Source organism: Xyrauchen texanus, chromosome 15, assembly GCF_025860055.1.
Source record: "Xyrauchen texanus isolate HMW12.3.18 chromosome 15, RBS_HiC_50CHRs, whole genome shotgun sequence".
NCBI lineage: Eukaryota > Metazoa > Chordata > Actinopteri > Cypriniformes > Catostomidae > Xyrauchen > Xyrauchen texanus.
Genome location: NC_068290.1, coordinates 23,721,038 through 23,736,596, shown reverse-complemented (window position 1 = coordinate 23,736,596; position 15,559 = coordinate 23,721,038). Strand labels below are relative to the sequence as shown.

At 39.0% G+C, this 15,559-nt stretch overlaps 1 protein-coding gene across 1 annotated transcript in view; it reads left to right on the top strand.

The window, feature by feature from the left end:
• The window catches only part of efna3b (ephrin-A3b), a 73,805-nt gene that overhangs the window by 46,212 nt on the left and 12,034 nt on the right, over window positions 1-15,559 (top strand). The window contains exons 2-3 of the mRNA XM_052144515.1: window positions 9,959-10,245; window positions 15,001-15,066. Coding sequence (XP_052000475.1) covers window positions 9,959-10,245; window positions 15,001-15,066 — 353 coding nt within the window. The remainder of the gene's footprint in view (window positions 1-9,958; window positions 10,246-15,000; window positions 15,067-15,559) is intronic.

Genomic DNA, 15,559 nt, shown 5'->3' with positions numbered 1-15,559 from the left:
CTTTCTACATCCGTTGACCGCTGGCCGTTCCAATTTTTCCCAATCCCATTCAATTTAATACAAGTGGCCCGTCTCTGCTAAATATATTCTGGCAATGGTCAAAGATGTCCCCCTAGCACATGTTTACAAAGAAAAACTATAAAAAACAGCTCAGATGGACAAAAGAAACGTGTGAACGGCCCTTGAACCATCATCTTCTACAGGCAGTTTTCTCTTTCATGTCAACTACAATCATGGCAGAGCAACAGTTTGAAGAGAATCTTGCTAGTTTAAGTGAACTGATTATAGCAAGCTAGCTGAATAAACACACATTCAGTTTAATGGCCTGGACATTTGTTGGTAACTCTAATGCCCTGGGCCTTTGAGTACTAAGAGTTAGTTACCACCAGAGCAACACGAGAGATGGCAACGCATTTGCATCTGTATACTTGCATAAAGTACGTTTCTGGTCTAACATTCTCATATGATCTCTCTTAAGCCTTATTTCAGTCATACTTTTTTCATTGTCACACAGGACTCATGTGTCCAAGCCTCGTTTCTGTAGTTCAGCATCCTGTGTCACCTTTTCTTTCATGTGTCTCTTCCTCACTTCTGTTCCTGTCGACTGTTGCTTCATTTGCATTTCTCCTCTTCCTTGTCCCTTCATTTCTCCCCTTCACTTCCCTGAATGTGCCCATCTATCTCTGTCTTTTAACATCCCTCTCCTTGAGACATGCACACAGTCAATGCTAATTCAATTTTAATTCACGACACATGGCATGTACTGAAGTCAAAATCTTTTAGAATGGAACCCCCTACTCTGATCACTGCTTACTCTTTTTCTCTCTCTCTCACTCTCACTCTCTCTCTCTCTCTCTCTCTCTCTCTCTCTCTCTCTCTCTCTCTCTCTCTCTCTCTCTCTCTCTCTTTCCCCTTCTGTATCTGCTCTCTCATTAAAATTCATCATCTGACCTTGTAGAGCTTCATTTAGAGCACCAGACTAGTACAACAAACAAACTGCAACTGTACAAACAAAACTGCACAAAGGAATGGAGTGAAGATGTTGCTGCTCATTCTCTTTCATAGGATTAAAGCTTTCTCTTTTCTCAGGAAACATAATGCCCTCAGTTATGTTTCATTTAAATATCTACTTTGTCTCAGATGTTTGTTCTAACATTTCTGAAGAATTTTTAAGGGATAGTTCACCCCAAATTGAAAATGTATTTACTCACCCTCAAAGTTCTTCCAAACGCATATGATTTTCTTTCTTCTGTGGAACACAAAAGGAAATATTTCATATAGTGTTAGGGACTGACTGCTTCAGTCACTATTCACATTCACTGTATGGAAAAAAATATTACATTAAAATGAGTACAGGTTTGAAATAACATGTAACAGCCAGTGAGTTAACCAAATGAGACAATTGTTGGCATGCAATGACTGTAAGGATTTTAAGATGAAGTTCCTGTTTACAAACAAACACCCCCGAAAAACAGCATTTAAAACAGTGCGTATCCTTAAGGTTATCAGAGATTTGGGCTTCTTTAAGTTTCCATCAGAATCGGTGGATCAGGATTTGCATAATTTATGATATTTCACAGATCACCATTTTGTTACAGATATGAGGTCAAATATGACCCAATGATGATCTTATATGAACAAGACAGCTATGTAAGATCTAACAGATGATCAGGACCCTGTCTCCACCAGCCTATGGTGCTACTGTTTGTGAAATTATATCTTTGCCTTTATTTTGATGGCTTAAATACTTAACTTAAATACTTAAATCAAAACCAGCTGTTATTAAGTTTCAATATGATGATATTTAAGTAAATATTATTATTATTTAATGTATTTAAACCTATAATAAAATTTCTTAAATTTATACCATAGACATACCTTTATAATAACTTTTAAATATGAAAAAGTTTCTTAATTTTTACCAATTATAAACAATATTACATTATATAATGCTTAAAAGACTAGTAATTCTGCTGCTTATAAGAAGCCGGATGCGCAGTTGTCTGTGTTGTGATATTATAGTAATTTCATCTATAGAGCTATAATATTAATGTTAAAAACATATCCTAGATAATTTAGTCTTTGAGCTGTTTGATGAGAAATGTTTGAGTTAACATTGAAATATGGCAATTGCAAAATGTTTGGCAAACAGTTACACACACGCATACACATGCACACACAAACAAGCACGCATGCACACACACACAAAGACACATATTGTTTCCTCTTCATTGCTCAGAGGGGAGCTGTGTTCTGTAAACTTAATTCAACTTGCAGTAAAGAAAGCAAGGGAGTAAGAGAAAGATGCAAAGAGAGAGAGAGATAGAGTCATATCTTCATTCTTGTTCAGTAGAGACAGCAGTGTGTGTGTGGGGGGGACTTGTTCATTGGTGGGGGTGCTTGTTCATTGGTCTCTATGCAGAGGTGACTGAAAAGAAAACCGAAAAAGGCCAGACTGAATTGATATATTGGAGGGGATGAAATATTGTGTGTATTGAAAATCATATCCGCACTCTCTGTTTAATAAGCAAACTCTTCAGGGTTGAGTTAAATCTTTACCTGCTATCGACAAATGCCAGAAAGTGGCACTGTGAGTGAGTGTGATTTTATCTGCAACATTAGTACAGTTTATAAGGCTAAAGCTCACCATCAGAGTGTTGACTTTGAGCGACTGCATCGATATGGAGAGAGAGAGTAGAAGGGGAGGAGAGAACAGAATGGAGAGATGTGAGCTCTGTAGAGAATGAGCCACAGAGGGAGTGAAGGCAAGAAGGAAGACGAAGCAGAGAGATTGGTTGGTTTCTAATTTCCTGTAGCAAATGGGCTTTGAAACGAGGGGAAGTAAGTGGAGGTTTGTGATTTACACTCACACACACACGCACACACACACACACACACACACACACACACACTAGTGATGTGAGTTGAGCAGTGATGAGGTCGGCCTTGAGAGCAGGTAACAGCAGCAACCGAACGCTCCCCCACATACACATATCAATTCCTTAGCAGATTTAAAACCAGACACACTCAGGCATGTCTCTCTCTCTCTCTCTCTCTCTCTCTCTCTCTCTCTCTCTCTCTCTCTCTCTCTCTCTCTCTCTCTCTCTCTCGTTCTTACACTTGAAACAAAAACACAGGCGCTAGATAAAGTTTGATTAATCAAAGATCTGTAGCTGGTTGCAAGAAACCTCTTAAGTTAAGAAATCCTTTAGTGACAATAGCTGCAAGAGAACAACTGCATTCAGTAAATTTGTGGGTGGGACAGAGGATAATTGTGGCTTTGAAAATGTCACTATTTTTCTCATTTTCATTTTGCTTTGTAATTAGATTTTCTTTTTCATTTTAGTTTTAGTTAAAAAATATGTTTTTATAGTTCATTTTTGTTGTTGTTTTTATTTCATTTGTATCTTTGGAACATGACTTGTTTAGCTTTTTTTTAGTTTAGTTTCAGTAGTTTCATGGTGCTCGGTTATAAGAGCATCACAAATCTGCTTATTAGAATACACAGAAGTCTTTGTTAGAAAATACAACAGGCAAACTGTGATTGGATGTTTTATATGTTAATCAGATGACAGCAAATTGTCTAATTGGGTTGTTCTTTTTGATACAATTCAAAGATAGTCTAAAATAAGGCTTGTGAGATTAATTAATCAAATCAAGCCATTTTATACTGATTGAAAATATAGAATTGTGTTGTTTTTTCTTTTGTAATTTATTGCACATCTATAGACCATTTTAAAGGGATAGTTAACCCATAAATGAAATTTCTCTCATCATTTACTCACCCTCATGCCATCCCAGATGTGTATGACTTTCTATTCTTCTGCTGAACACAAATTAAGATTTTTAGAAGAATGTCTGAACTCTGTAGGTCTTTACAGTGCAAGTGAATAGTGACCAGGCTTTTGAAGCTCAAAAAATCACATAAAGGCCACATAAAAGTAATCCATAAGACTCCAGTGGTTGATTCCACATCTTCAAAAACGATATGATAGGTGTGGGTGAGAAACAGATTCATGTCCTTGTGGTGGTGGGGGCATGGTTGAGTGCCGGTTTGTGAATGGAGAGTGAGATCAGAAGATGAGAACGGTAAGGATCATCACCTGGCAATGATTATCTCTAACATCTGTTTGTCATTGCATTGAGAGTGGAGACGAGTTTTAAGAGCAAGCCTTACAGTGTCACATTTAAAAACAACTTGTCTAGTGAATGTTTTTGGAAATACATTTAGTCAGATTAACGATCAATATGACCCATTGAAGAGACTGTAAGCCTATTCCTCACAGCATTGTTTTCATTCCCTTAAAAAATTAAATATGACTCAACTCTGAAATAATGTCCATATTTTCAGTTTAAATAATTTTCTTTTGCTAACTCCTGTTTCTATTTTTGAGTTCATATGCTGATAGATTTTGTCCTTATAATAGTAGAGAGAGTGACGAGATGAGGAAGAATAGAAGGATTTGACCAAATAATTAGCACAGAGTTCAAAGAAAACAAGAAAGAATAAATACTATTGCTGCCTGTTGTAACGTCTCTAATTTAATTTGCCCATAAACAAGCAATTTGATGAGTCAGAGAGAGAGCGAGAGAGAGAGAGAGAGAGAGAGAGAGAGAGAGAGAGAGAGAGACATCATCTAGATTCATTATGGTGCTGCCCTGTGGCCTGTGTTCTCATAAATGACAATTGAATTAGGAGGAAAAATGGCCTCACAGGCTCATACACACGCACACCTACACCCACACACAAAAACACACATTTGTTTTTCTATCATAGTGGGAATTTTCCATTGACTTCTGCTGATTTCGTACAGAGCTAATTATATTTTATATCCCCTACTCCTACTCCTAACCCTCACGTTAACCTTTCTGCATTTGTACATTTTACATTTACATTTATGCATTTGGCAGTTTTTATCCAAAGCGACTTACAGAGCCCTTATTACAGGGACAATCCCCCTGGAGCAACCTGGAGTTAAGTGCCTTGTTCAAGGACACAATGGTGGTGGCTGTGGGGATCGAACCAGCAACCTTCTGATTACCAGTTTACCAGTTATGTAGTTTAGACCACTACACCACCACCACCACTCTACTCTTTATTTTCATTAATAGTCTTTAGAATGAATGTGATTTCAGGTTTTACTATCCATTTGGATACTTTTGGTCTAGACAATATAGGCAAAACCTGTCCCACACATATACTTATTAAAATGAAGTACCATATGACATACCAGACTTCTATTTTGTTCTACTGTATAAAGCTAATTATACTGTAATGTCTATAGATTCTCTAAACTAACCCTAATCCTACCCCTGAAGAAAACAGATTGTTTTGAATCCTTCCAAATCAGGATGCCCTCAAATGTGCCCAAGGGGAGGTTTTGGCAGATTTAGCTCACTTCTGGGAACAGTTTCTTTTCCCCAAACCATAGCTAAGCATATACAAACACACACACAAACAGACACAGATGTGTATATGAGGTTATCTGTATGCAACTAAACTTACTTTTAGACCACAGTCATCAGTAAATCTGCAGGTGTCCTTTATGCAACACAGCATGTGTGTGTTTGTGTGTGTGTTCATACAAAAGCTCACATGTTTTGTCAACTGTTCACAGGACAGATGCTTTCCTTTAATTAAACGGATTGAGGGGGTCAATTAGAAGAACGGAAAAGAACAGCAAGCAAAGAGAATAGAGCTGCTGTTTCTCCTGTGGTGCTGATTCAGCTCTGCCATCTCTCTCTCTCTCTCTCTCTCTCTCTCTCTCTCTCTCTCTCATTAAAGATATGCTCTGTAGGCACAATCATTCAGCACATATGTTACTGTAAGGAAAGTGCTTCTTACTCAAGTTCTACATGGAGAGGATGAGAGCTGTAATTAATATGTGTCAACAATAAGAAGTGATCTGTTATGTGCATTGTAATATTAGGATTTCTTTGTGTACTTGCAGCATTTGATTAATGAAGTGAACTAAAATGCTTATATGAGCAAGTTGTGTTTGAAATAGTATTATTGTTTGGCTTTTCTTATTTTATGTTTCTTGCCGACTCTCTCTGTCTCTCTGTCTCTCTCTCTCTCTCTCTCTCTCTCTCTCTCTCTCTCTCTCTCTATTGTCATTGATCTGAGCCTTGATCTTGCTTTAACCTGCTGTCCCAAAGTCCCTTGCTGCCCAGCTCTGCAGCTTGCATCCCAAACCCACACACCGTGCAGCCTGTAGTATACACATACAAATACATTATCACTTGAATCTTATAAACTCTCTAAATTATTAGTTTTTAAAGATCGAGAGGTAATAACTCTCAGCTGAGAAGAAAATATGTCCCAGTCTATTTGAAATACTCCAGGATAATTTTGTAATCATTTGAAATCTCCCACTGTGGTGTTAACATTTCCTCATCACTCCCTAGTGGACATTAACACAACTGTAGAACTCCAACTACCTACTGTAATCCCTTACCTGTGCGAGTAAAAGAGAGTTTTTTTTAGAAAGATGTGTTTTTTTTTTTTTCCTTGTTTGCTCATTTTGAGTTCTTTCTCTTTTATGGTATTTTGTAGTCTATTTAAAAAAAATACTAGATAGATAGATAGATAGATAGATAGATAGATAGATAGATAGATAGATAGATAGATAGATAGATAGATAGATAGATAGATAGATAGATAGATAGATAGATAGATAGACCATTTTATTGCAGTTGCGAAAAACGAATTTCTGAATAGTGTAGTGAATCTGTAGTGGCTATGAAATTTTTACAAAAAATAGTTACATGATAAATGTTTGTAAGGGTCTCTCTTGTTTTATAGCTTATTATTACAGTGAAATCTTTGAAAGTAGAGGGGTCTGGTGTGAAATACAAGAAAGCAAATATTTTAAGCATCTCTTACACACCAGCATTAGCATAAAAGAGAGAACTGACTGATATAGAGAGGAATAGAATGAGAGAAGAGAGTGAGCGAGGATCAGAAAGGAGTGTGAAAGGGGAGAGGCGTTAAAGCAGCGTTATTATTCATTTAATAATTGAATAATAATCTCCCAGGAGAAGTGACCTAGAACTGAGCAGAAGAAATTGATGTTCAGTTGAACATCTATATACTGACACCTGCTGGTCCGTCATGATGATTGCAGCATAGACAGTGTGTTTCAATCCATCCTTTCCCTCACTGAGCGTCTCTTTTACTGGCGTGACATTGACAAACGAGTGCAGTGAAAAGGCGACAGTGGCTGGGTGTTGAATTCAGACACTGGAACTTTTGGAGCAGTGGAACTTTTTTAGCTGTGCAGTCTGACACTCCCCCTGAGAGCTACATTTACACTCCTGATGGTTTATGTAGGCTACATTACTTGTACATTGAACAGACGTTACACACATTTTCCTCAGACGCTGTCTTAAAATGGTAAGACTCACTGTCAGATTCAGCTGTGCACTGGAGCATTATAACAATATATTACTACAGGTCCCAACACAGCGCTCTCACGTCAATCCCTCCTACATTCTATTTCCTTCAGGCCTGAGGGAGCTTCCCCGAAATGCAAATGGCCGATTCAAGCTTGTACTGATTCTGCTTGAATCTAAGGGGGTTCCTTAACAACATACTCCTTCCTGAAAGACTTAGAGAATATAAGAATTAATGTTAATAAACTAAAAGAATAGTTTCCATTGGTCGCAAGCCCCATCCTACATTTAAGCACTGAGATTCTCTGAGAAAATGATGGCAGGGAAGAGGAGCTTACCCCTTTCAGCAGGATGGGACCTAAACTGGATTATGATTGGATAAGATTTATGAATTGAGTGAAAGATGTAATGCTTACCACGAGTGTTCCTGAACTATTTGTTAGGCTTCCAATTCCAATTCACTCCAAGTTCTGTGTTTCCCAAACCTACTCCCTATATTTAATTGTTTGGACAAACAATTATTTAACATCCCAATGAGTTGAAACATTTATATAACTATGGCAGGATTGGCTATGGTGTTTAAGCCCCACCCTTTTAGGCACAAAGCTGTCCAGTGTAAAAGTGGGCGCGCAAACACCATTCCAAAAGACAAAGAGCGCATTGCGCGTACCTCAAAAATCCCTGAGTGTCTCGTTCCCTTCATCTCAGAGAACCGAGGTTACATATTAAACCAAGACGTTCCCTTACTATTCAGCACACTTGACATTGTGTAACTTACGCTATGGGAAACAGATTCCCATCGTGCCGCACTTCACAACATAACCTTCCCAGTGAGGAAACATGATGCTGCAGTCCCACGGGACGGTGAACGACATGAGTATGCCACAAGTGAATGACCCTCAAGGTGAGCCAGGAGGGAATATATATATATATACAATATATGAATTAACCCCTTCACAAACTCAGTCGGGAAAGAAGGTTTATTTATAATGAAAGTGCTTGTGACTATGGGGGATGCAACGGCTTGAATGCAGGCGGTTGTGTGAAATGACAGGGAGCCATTAATTGAAAAGACAGAGAAGACTTGTGATGATAGAGAGGTCACATCTAGGTTGTAAAACCTAGTGAATGTGTTTCGAGAGACAAAACTTCTGCAGAACATATGCTTTGTAAGGACACACCGTTCATCCATGCCCATGAAGAGGCCATGCCTCTAGTTACATGTGCTTTAACACCAATTGGGCAATTTGCACCCTGTGACCCATAAGCCTGGGCAATTTCATCAACAAACATATGTGTTTAGTGCTCACAAAGGACACACACAAAACATCAACTTAGCTTATAAGGATATGCGGGGAATCAGGTTGCTGAAGTGGCCAGTTCACCAGCGAAGCGCCAAGCGGCAGGGTGGAGTAAATATTTGCCGGAACACTCCAGGGGAGCGGCGATGAGAGATGAATTGCTGTCTTGAAGGAAGAAAATTTTGAGGAATGGTGTTTGCACGCTCACTTATTCAGCTTCAACCCTAAAAGAGCTGGGCTTAAACACCATAGCCAATCCTGGCGTTATTGTAGAAAGGTTTCAACTAGGTTGTGTAGAAGGACATTACCCTTAGCATCAGTGACGCAATGTCAAGTGTACTGAATCGTAAGGGAACAAAGTATTATAGCATGGACAACAATGTACACTTTATCTAACCTTGAAATAAGAGAAAGAACTGTTGGTGTGTGCTGCTATATAATGTTTTATATAAAAAATATCTGCTTTGCCCTTTGTAGTGGTTATACTGTAAAAGTAGAGTGCATGAGCTCCACTTGGATCATTGGAGTATTTCCTTTAAAACTGTATAAGAAACGGCAGGAGGGTCTGATTTTTTTCCTTTTCTTTTTCGGAGGAATGTGAAATCACTTGCACCCGACCTTTTGCCATTTTAAATCAGATTTCTTGACTGATTTTAAATGTGAGGGCATTTTTATTTGCTGTCACATTCAGCTTTTCTTTTGGAGGAATGATTGTTCTGCTCAATTGTATCCTTTTCTCTTGTGCTAAAACTGTGTGGTTTCACTGGTCATTCAGCTCAGATTTAAGGGGATTTTGCAACACTCCAATGCTAGGAGATTAGTGGTATTGGGGAGTTGACGTGAAAAGCGATAAGCAGTGACAGCAATATTCTGTAGTGTGACATGCTGGATATTATCGAAAACTATTTTAATTATTATAATACATGCAGTTTTATGACCTTATATTAATTGATTAATAATTAATGGACCTCCATGGAATATTTTTCCTTTTTAAGATTCTTAAATTAATTTGTCACACTGCAGGAACATAACTAAATTAAAAAGCTCACTTACCTGAAATATACACTTTCCCTTATACATGTATATACATTGTAAGCTTAAATCTTGATGCTGATGCTTATTTGTCAGCATATTGTTCTGTTTGATTGGTAGGTGGATGTGTATGTTCATGCATAAAAAATGTGCTCAATTTGGCATCTGATATTAGATTAAATCATCTCTGAGGAATCATCTTGTGTGTTTGTGTCTCTCTCTGTCTCCAGACTTCGTAAGGAAGGCTACACATTGCAGGTGAATGTGAACGACTATCTGGATATTTACTGTCCTCACTACAATAGTAGTCAGAGGGGCGTGGCTGAGCAGTATGTGCTCTACATGGTCAGTTATCGTGGCTACCGCACATGTGACCCACAGCTGGGCTTCAAACGCTGGGAGTGTAACCGCCCCCACGCACCCCATGCACCAATCAAATTCTCTGAAAAATTTCAGCGCTACAGCGCCTTCTCGCTCGGCTATGAGTTCCATGTTGGCCAGGAGTATTATTACATCTGTGAGTAAAAGTGTTTTTTAACTCTGCTATACACACTATAAAGTATGATGATTTGTATATTACACAGCAGTACATTACTGTATTTGGATGAATCTTTATATTCAATAAAAATCTAATATATTCTAATCTATATATTTCTTGTTTTAATAATTTCTGATTATATTTTATTTTGATTTGGGGATGAAATGTGACCTGGACATGTTTTCGTGAGTTACACCCATTTGTGAATACATGACTATTTATTACACATGTATTATAGATATGTCTGTATCTTACTGTATACTGTATACCAACAAGTAATGTTTCTTGATAGAATTCTTTATGTCATTAAAATGACAGGTTCAATACAAGTTAAGCTCAATTGACAGCATTTGTAGCATAATGTTGATTGACACAAAAATTCATTTCAGTTCGCCCCTCCTTTTCTTTAAACAAAGCTAAAATCTGGGTTACATTGAGGGACTTACAATGGACATGAATGGGGACAATCCATAACCATTAAATACTCACTGTTTTAAATTTATAGCCATAAAACATAAACATTATGCATGTTAACATGATTTTACATTTTACATTTACATGTATTCATTTGGCAGACGCTTTTATCCAAAGCATCTTAAAAAAGAGAAAAATATAAGCTAATCATCTTAAGGAGACAGTGGTATGAAAAGTGCCATATTACAAAGTTTCATTAGCATCAGAATAGTATTCAAAACAGATTAAAGTGAACAAGAACTTTTATGTATTTATTTTTATTTATTTTTTTGTGACTGTTTAAGTGCTCATGGAAAAGATGTGTTTTTAGCCGTTTTTTGAAGACAGAAAGTGAGTCAGCTTCACGGATGGAGTTGGGAAGGTCATTCCACCAAAGTGGTATGATAAAGCCGAAAGTCCGGGAAAGTTTTTTGGTGCCTCTTTGACCGCAAGATTCTAGTGGGCGTGTAGCTCTGCAGAAGACCCAGTGACTGTTCTGTATGCCAGCATCAGAGCCTTGAACTTGAAAGGTGCATCAACCGGCAGTCAGTGAAGAGAGTCAAGGAGTGGTGTAACATGCGCTCTCTTTGGTTGATTAAAGACCACATGTGCTGCTGCATTCTGGATCATTTCCAGGGGTCTAATTGCACATGCAGGGAGGCCTGCAATGAGAGAATTACAGTAGTCCAGTCTAGTTATGACAAATGATTGAACAAGAAGATGTGTGGCATGTTCAAAGAGGAAGGGTCTTATCTTCCTGATATTTTAGAGTGTAAACCTACATGATCTTGCATTATTTGAGATGTGGTCTGAAATTTAGTTTTGTTATCGATGGTTACCCCCTAGATTTCTGACCGTTTTTGAAGGCATTACTGTAGTTGCAACCAGCTGCATGGTGATGTTGTGTTCAACAGCAGGGTTGTCTGGAAAGACAAGGACTTCAGTCTTGGCTGGATTGAGTTGCAGGTGGTGTTCCTTCATCCAGTCCGAGATGTCTGCCAGGCCACTGTGGTGTTGTTGGGCTGGAATGACAAGTGTCATCACTTGATGTTGTGTACTTAGAGAAGAGTGGCCCAAGCACTGAACCCTGAGGTACCCCAGTTAGTAGCTGATGTGGCTTGGACACCTCACCTCTCCTGGCTACCTTGAAGGACCTACAGTACCTGATAGATAGTGTCACAATCTAGGCTCAAACTAGGGTCTCAGATGTGGAGAGTTGAGTGTTCTACCACTTAGCCACAGAGGAGGTAACGTTGGACCCAAACGAAACACTCAAGGCAATACTCCATGCCAAGTAGATTTATTAAAAAGAAAGGGTACTTTGCAAGTCAAAAAAAATCCAACAAAAGTTCTTCTCAGAAAGAGGTATTACTAACAGTAGAGATAATGCAAACAATAACAGGAGAAAAATAAAATAACTCCACGAGGGGAGAAAAACAAAATCAAATAACTAAGAACAGCTTACTTGGGATAGCTTGGAAGGACTCGGTGGGACACAGCAGGAGACACATAGCCAATACTCAAAAACCGAGTGAGGAACAAGGGGAAAAAACACAGCTAAAATACTCTAGGGGAAACAAGGCACAGGTGACCTGGATAACACTAACAAGGAAGAACTAAGGCAGAGGGGAACACAGGTGACCTCTAGAGGCCCGGAGACAAACAACAGGAGGCAGGTTGCTGACAGATAGGAATTAAACTAGTCAAGCACAGTTCCTGTGATGCCCAGCGAAAAGAGGGTGGAGTGTAAGATATGATTGTTGACTGTGTCAAAGGCTGCAGAAAGGTCCAGCAGAATCAGGACGGATGATCTGGATTCAGATTTTGCCTGTCTCAGTGATTCAGCGACACAGCAGGGCAGTCTCAGTGGAGTGTCCACTTTTGAAGCCTGACTGATTGTCATCCAGCATCTTGTTCTGTGAGAAAATGGCAGAGATTTTATTGAAAACTGCCCTTTCAAGTCTTTTTGCCATGAATGGGATGAGAGAGACTGGTCTGTAGTGTTCTGTTTGTGTGGGGTTAAGTACGGGTTTCTACAGTAGTGGGGTTACTCGAGCCTGTTTAAATGTAGTTGGAAAAGTGTCTGTAAGTAGTGATGTGTTAAATATGTGTGTGAGTGCAGGTAGGATGGACGGAGAGATGGCCTGGAGAAGGTGAGAAGGAATGGGGTCAAGGGAACAGGTGGTGGGGTGGTTGGAGAGGAGGAGTTTAGAGATCTCAGTGTCAGTCAGAGGAGAGAACATAAAGACAGAGGAGTTGTATACAGTAGACGGGTGTTTGACAGGGTGAGGTGCTGAGAATGTATTGCTCATGGTTGTAACCTTATTAGTAAAAAATGTGGTGAAGACCTCTGCTGTCAGTGATGTGTCAGGTGGTGGAGGGGGAGGGCAGAGAAGTGTGTTGAATGTTCTAAACAAGCTGCGAGTGTCTGTGGTGCTGTTGATCTTGTTGTGGTAATAGGAAGTTTTTGCAGATTTAACATTATCTGATAAAGTTGCAAGCAGAGACTGATACTTACCTAGATCTTCTGGATCTTTTGATTTAGGCCATCTCCTCTCAGCTGCCCTGAGGTCAGTCCGATGCTCACAAAGGGTTGGGAGGTGTAGTATGTGCTGGCCTTGAGGAGAGAGAACGGATGTTGTCTAGACAGGTTGTTAAAGTAGAGCTTAGTGTGTCTGTGGCAGTGTTTACATCATGGGTGGAAAATAGATTTTGTGTGGGAAGAGAGGTAGAGATAGCAGTGGAAAGGCGAGAGGGTGAAAGAGAATGAAGGATACATCGAAAGGAAACCAAAAGTATAGTCTGTTTTAATGTAGATGGGAGAGTCATGTTGAACTGAACCAATTAGTGATCAGAGACATGTAAAGGAGTATCAAGAAAATTTGAGTTGGTACAGTTACGTGTAAAAGTGAGATACAGCTGGTTGCCTGATCTGTGAGTTGCTGTGGTGCTTAATCTTTCCGTGTGGAAGGAGGCCAGAAGAGCATTCAGTTCAGTGGTCTGGGGCTTGTCTTAATGTACAGTATGTTGAAATCACCAAGAACCACAAGTGGCTTACCATCCTCCAGGAAGGAGGACATCCAACTCCTCGAGAAAGTTTGTCAGCTGACCTGGAGGGCAATAGATGACAAAAGCATTTATTTTTGTGGGTTGCATTGTATTAATAGCATGTAATTCAAAAGTAGTATTGACCATAGAGGAGAGAGTGGTGAAAAAGTTCAATTGTTATGAATGAGCAAACATATTCCCCCACCCCTACTGGTGTGTCGAGGGGTGTGAGACAAGGAGAAGTTGTTGGAGATAGCAACAGGTGTTGTTGTATCCTCTGGACATATCCATGTTTCTGTCAGTGCCAGGATGCTGAGGGTGTGTTGTGTGGCAAAGGCTGGAATGAAGTCAGCTTTGTTCACAGCTGACTGGCAGTTCCAGAGTTCAAATGAGAAGGAGAGTGGAGCAGGTGCTGAAGTGAAAAGTGGCCGTAGATTATGTGGGTTGCATGTTGTCTTGCATCTATGTTGTGTAAACAGTCTGTAACAGATAACAGGGATGTGCTTGAAGGCATGTGTTATTCGTGAAGTAGACATGTTAGTATGTAGAAGGAAAATAAGAAAAGAGATCAAATAAAAAGATACTTAAGTGCTATGGGGAGTGGTGCCTTTTCTGTGTCCTTGCTCGGTGGACTCGCACAGGTATGATCAAATCAGTAGCTAACCTTCTCTGTGTAAAGTTTTATCCAATTTTACAACTTAATTGCTAATTAAATTATAAGCTTCACATTTCTGCCTTTAAACCCTTCAACAACTGGCCCCATTCACTTCCATTGTAAGTGCCTCACTGTAACTCCAATTTCTGCTTTGATTACATTTTTTTAAAAAGGAGGGAGTAGTCAATTTTAGAAAATGTTTCCGGTAATCAACATAATTTCACAAATGCTGTCGACTGACCTAAACTTGTATATTTATGGAATATTGCTTTTTTATGACATAATGTATTGTAACTGTACATATTACATCTGTTGGTACATTATGCATAATTATCCACCTGTACATACTACAATAAATGTCCATACACAATACTGTCAGAACTTTATCCAATACTGTATCTGTGGATACCTTATCCATCAATTATCAAATAAGAGACCATAATCCAATAGTACACATTTCTTTCAAGATACTTCAAGCTTGTATTGTGACTCAAGCTTTTCTGTGGGGTGGAAAATTACAGTTAAATCTAAGGAATATTTCTGATGAACAATAACTGACATTACCTGTTTTGTTGTAGCCACGCCCACTCACCACCATGGCCGCAGCTGCCTGAGACTGAGAGTGTATGTGTGCTGCTCAACAGGTATCGATCTTTATTCATCTATCCATCCATCATTCCATCCATCCATCCAACAATCCTATTTTACAGTCAATTGATCCACCTTTCAGCCTATTTATAAAGTGTACTCAGTCCATGTTTCTTATAATCTTACAATCTGTCTTTCTCTAAATCAGTCTGTTTACACGTGTTTGTATTTTCACAGAAAACACATTCTCTGCCTCTCTTTCCCCAACAGGCTTCATGTCTTAATGTTACTATTTGCCATTCTCTAGCTCATACACTTTTTTTATTTCTCCTCTCTCTCCTCGTTTTTTCTAGGTGCTGTCAGGATTTGTGTATTGTACCTGTCAGTTAGCTGGCACTGAGTGTTATTTTAACCATTCATCCTCATCTGTATCTCTCTTGCTCTCTCTCTCTCTCTGACTGTGCTCATGTTCATTATTAATAATGAACATGACTGTGTGTGTGTGTGTGTGTGTGCGTGTTTTTGTGATTTACGAGGACAATTTTGTAA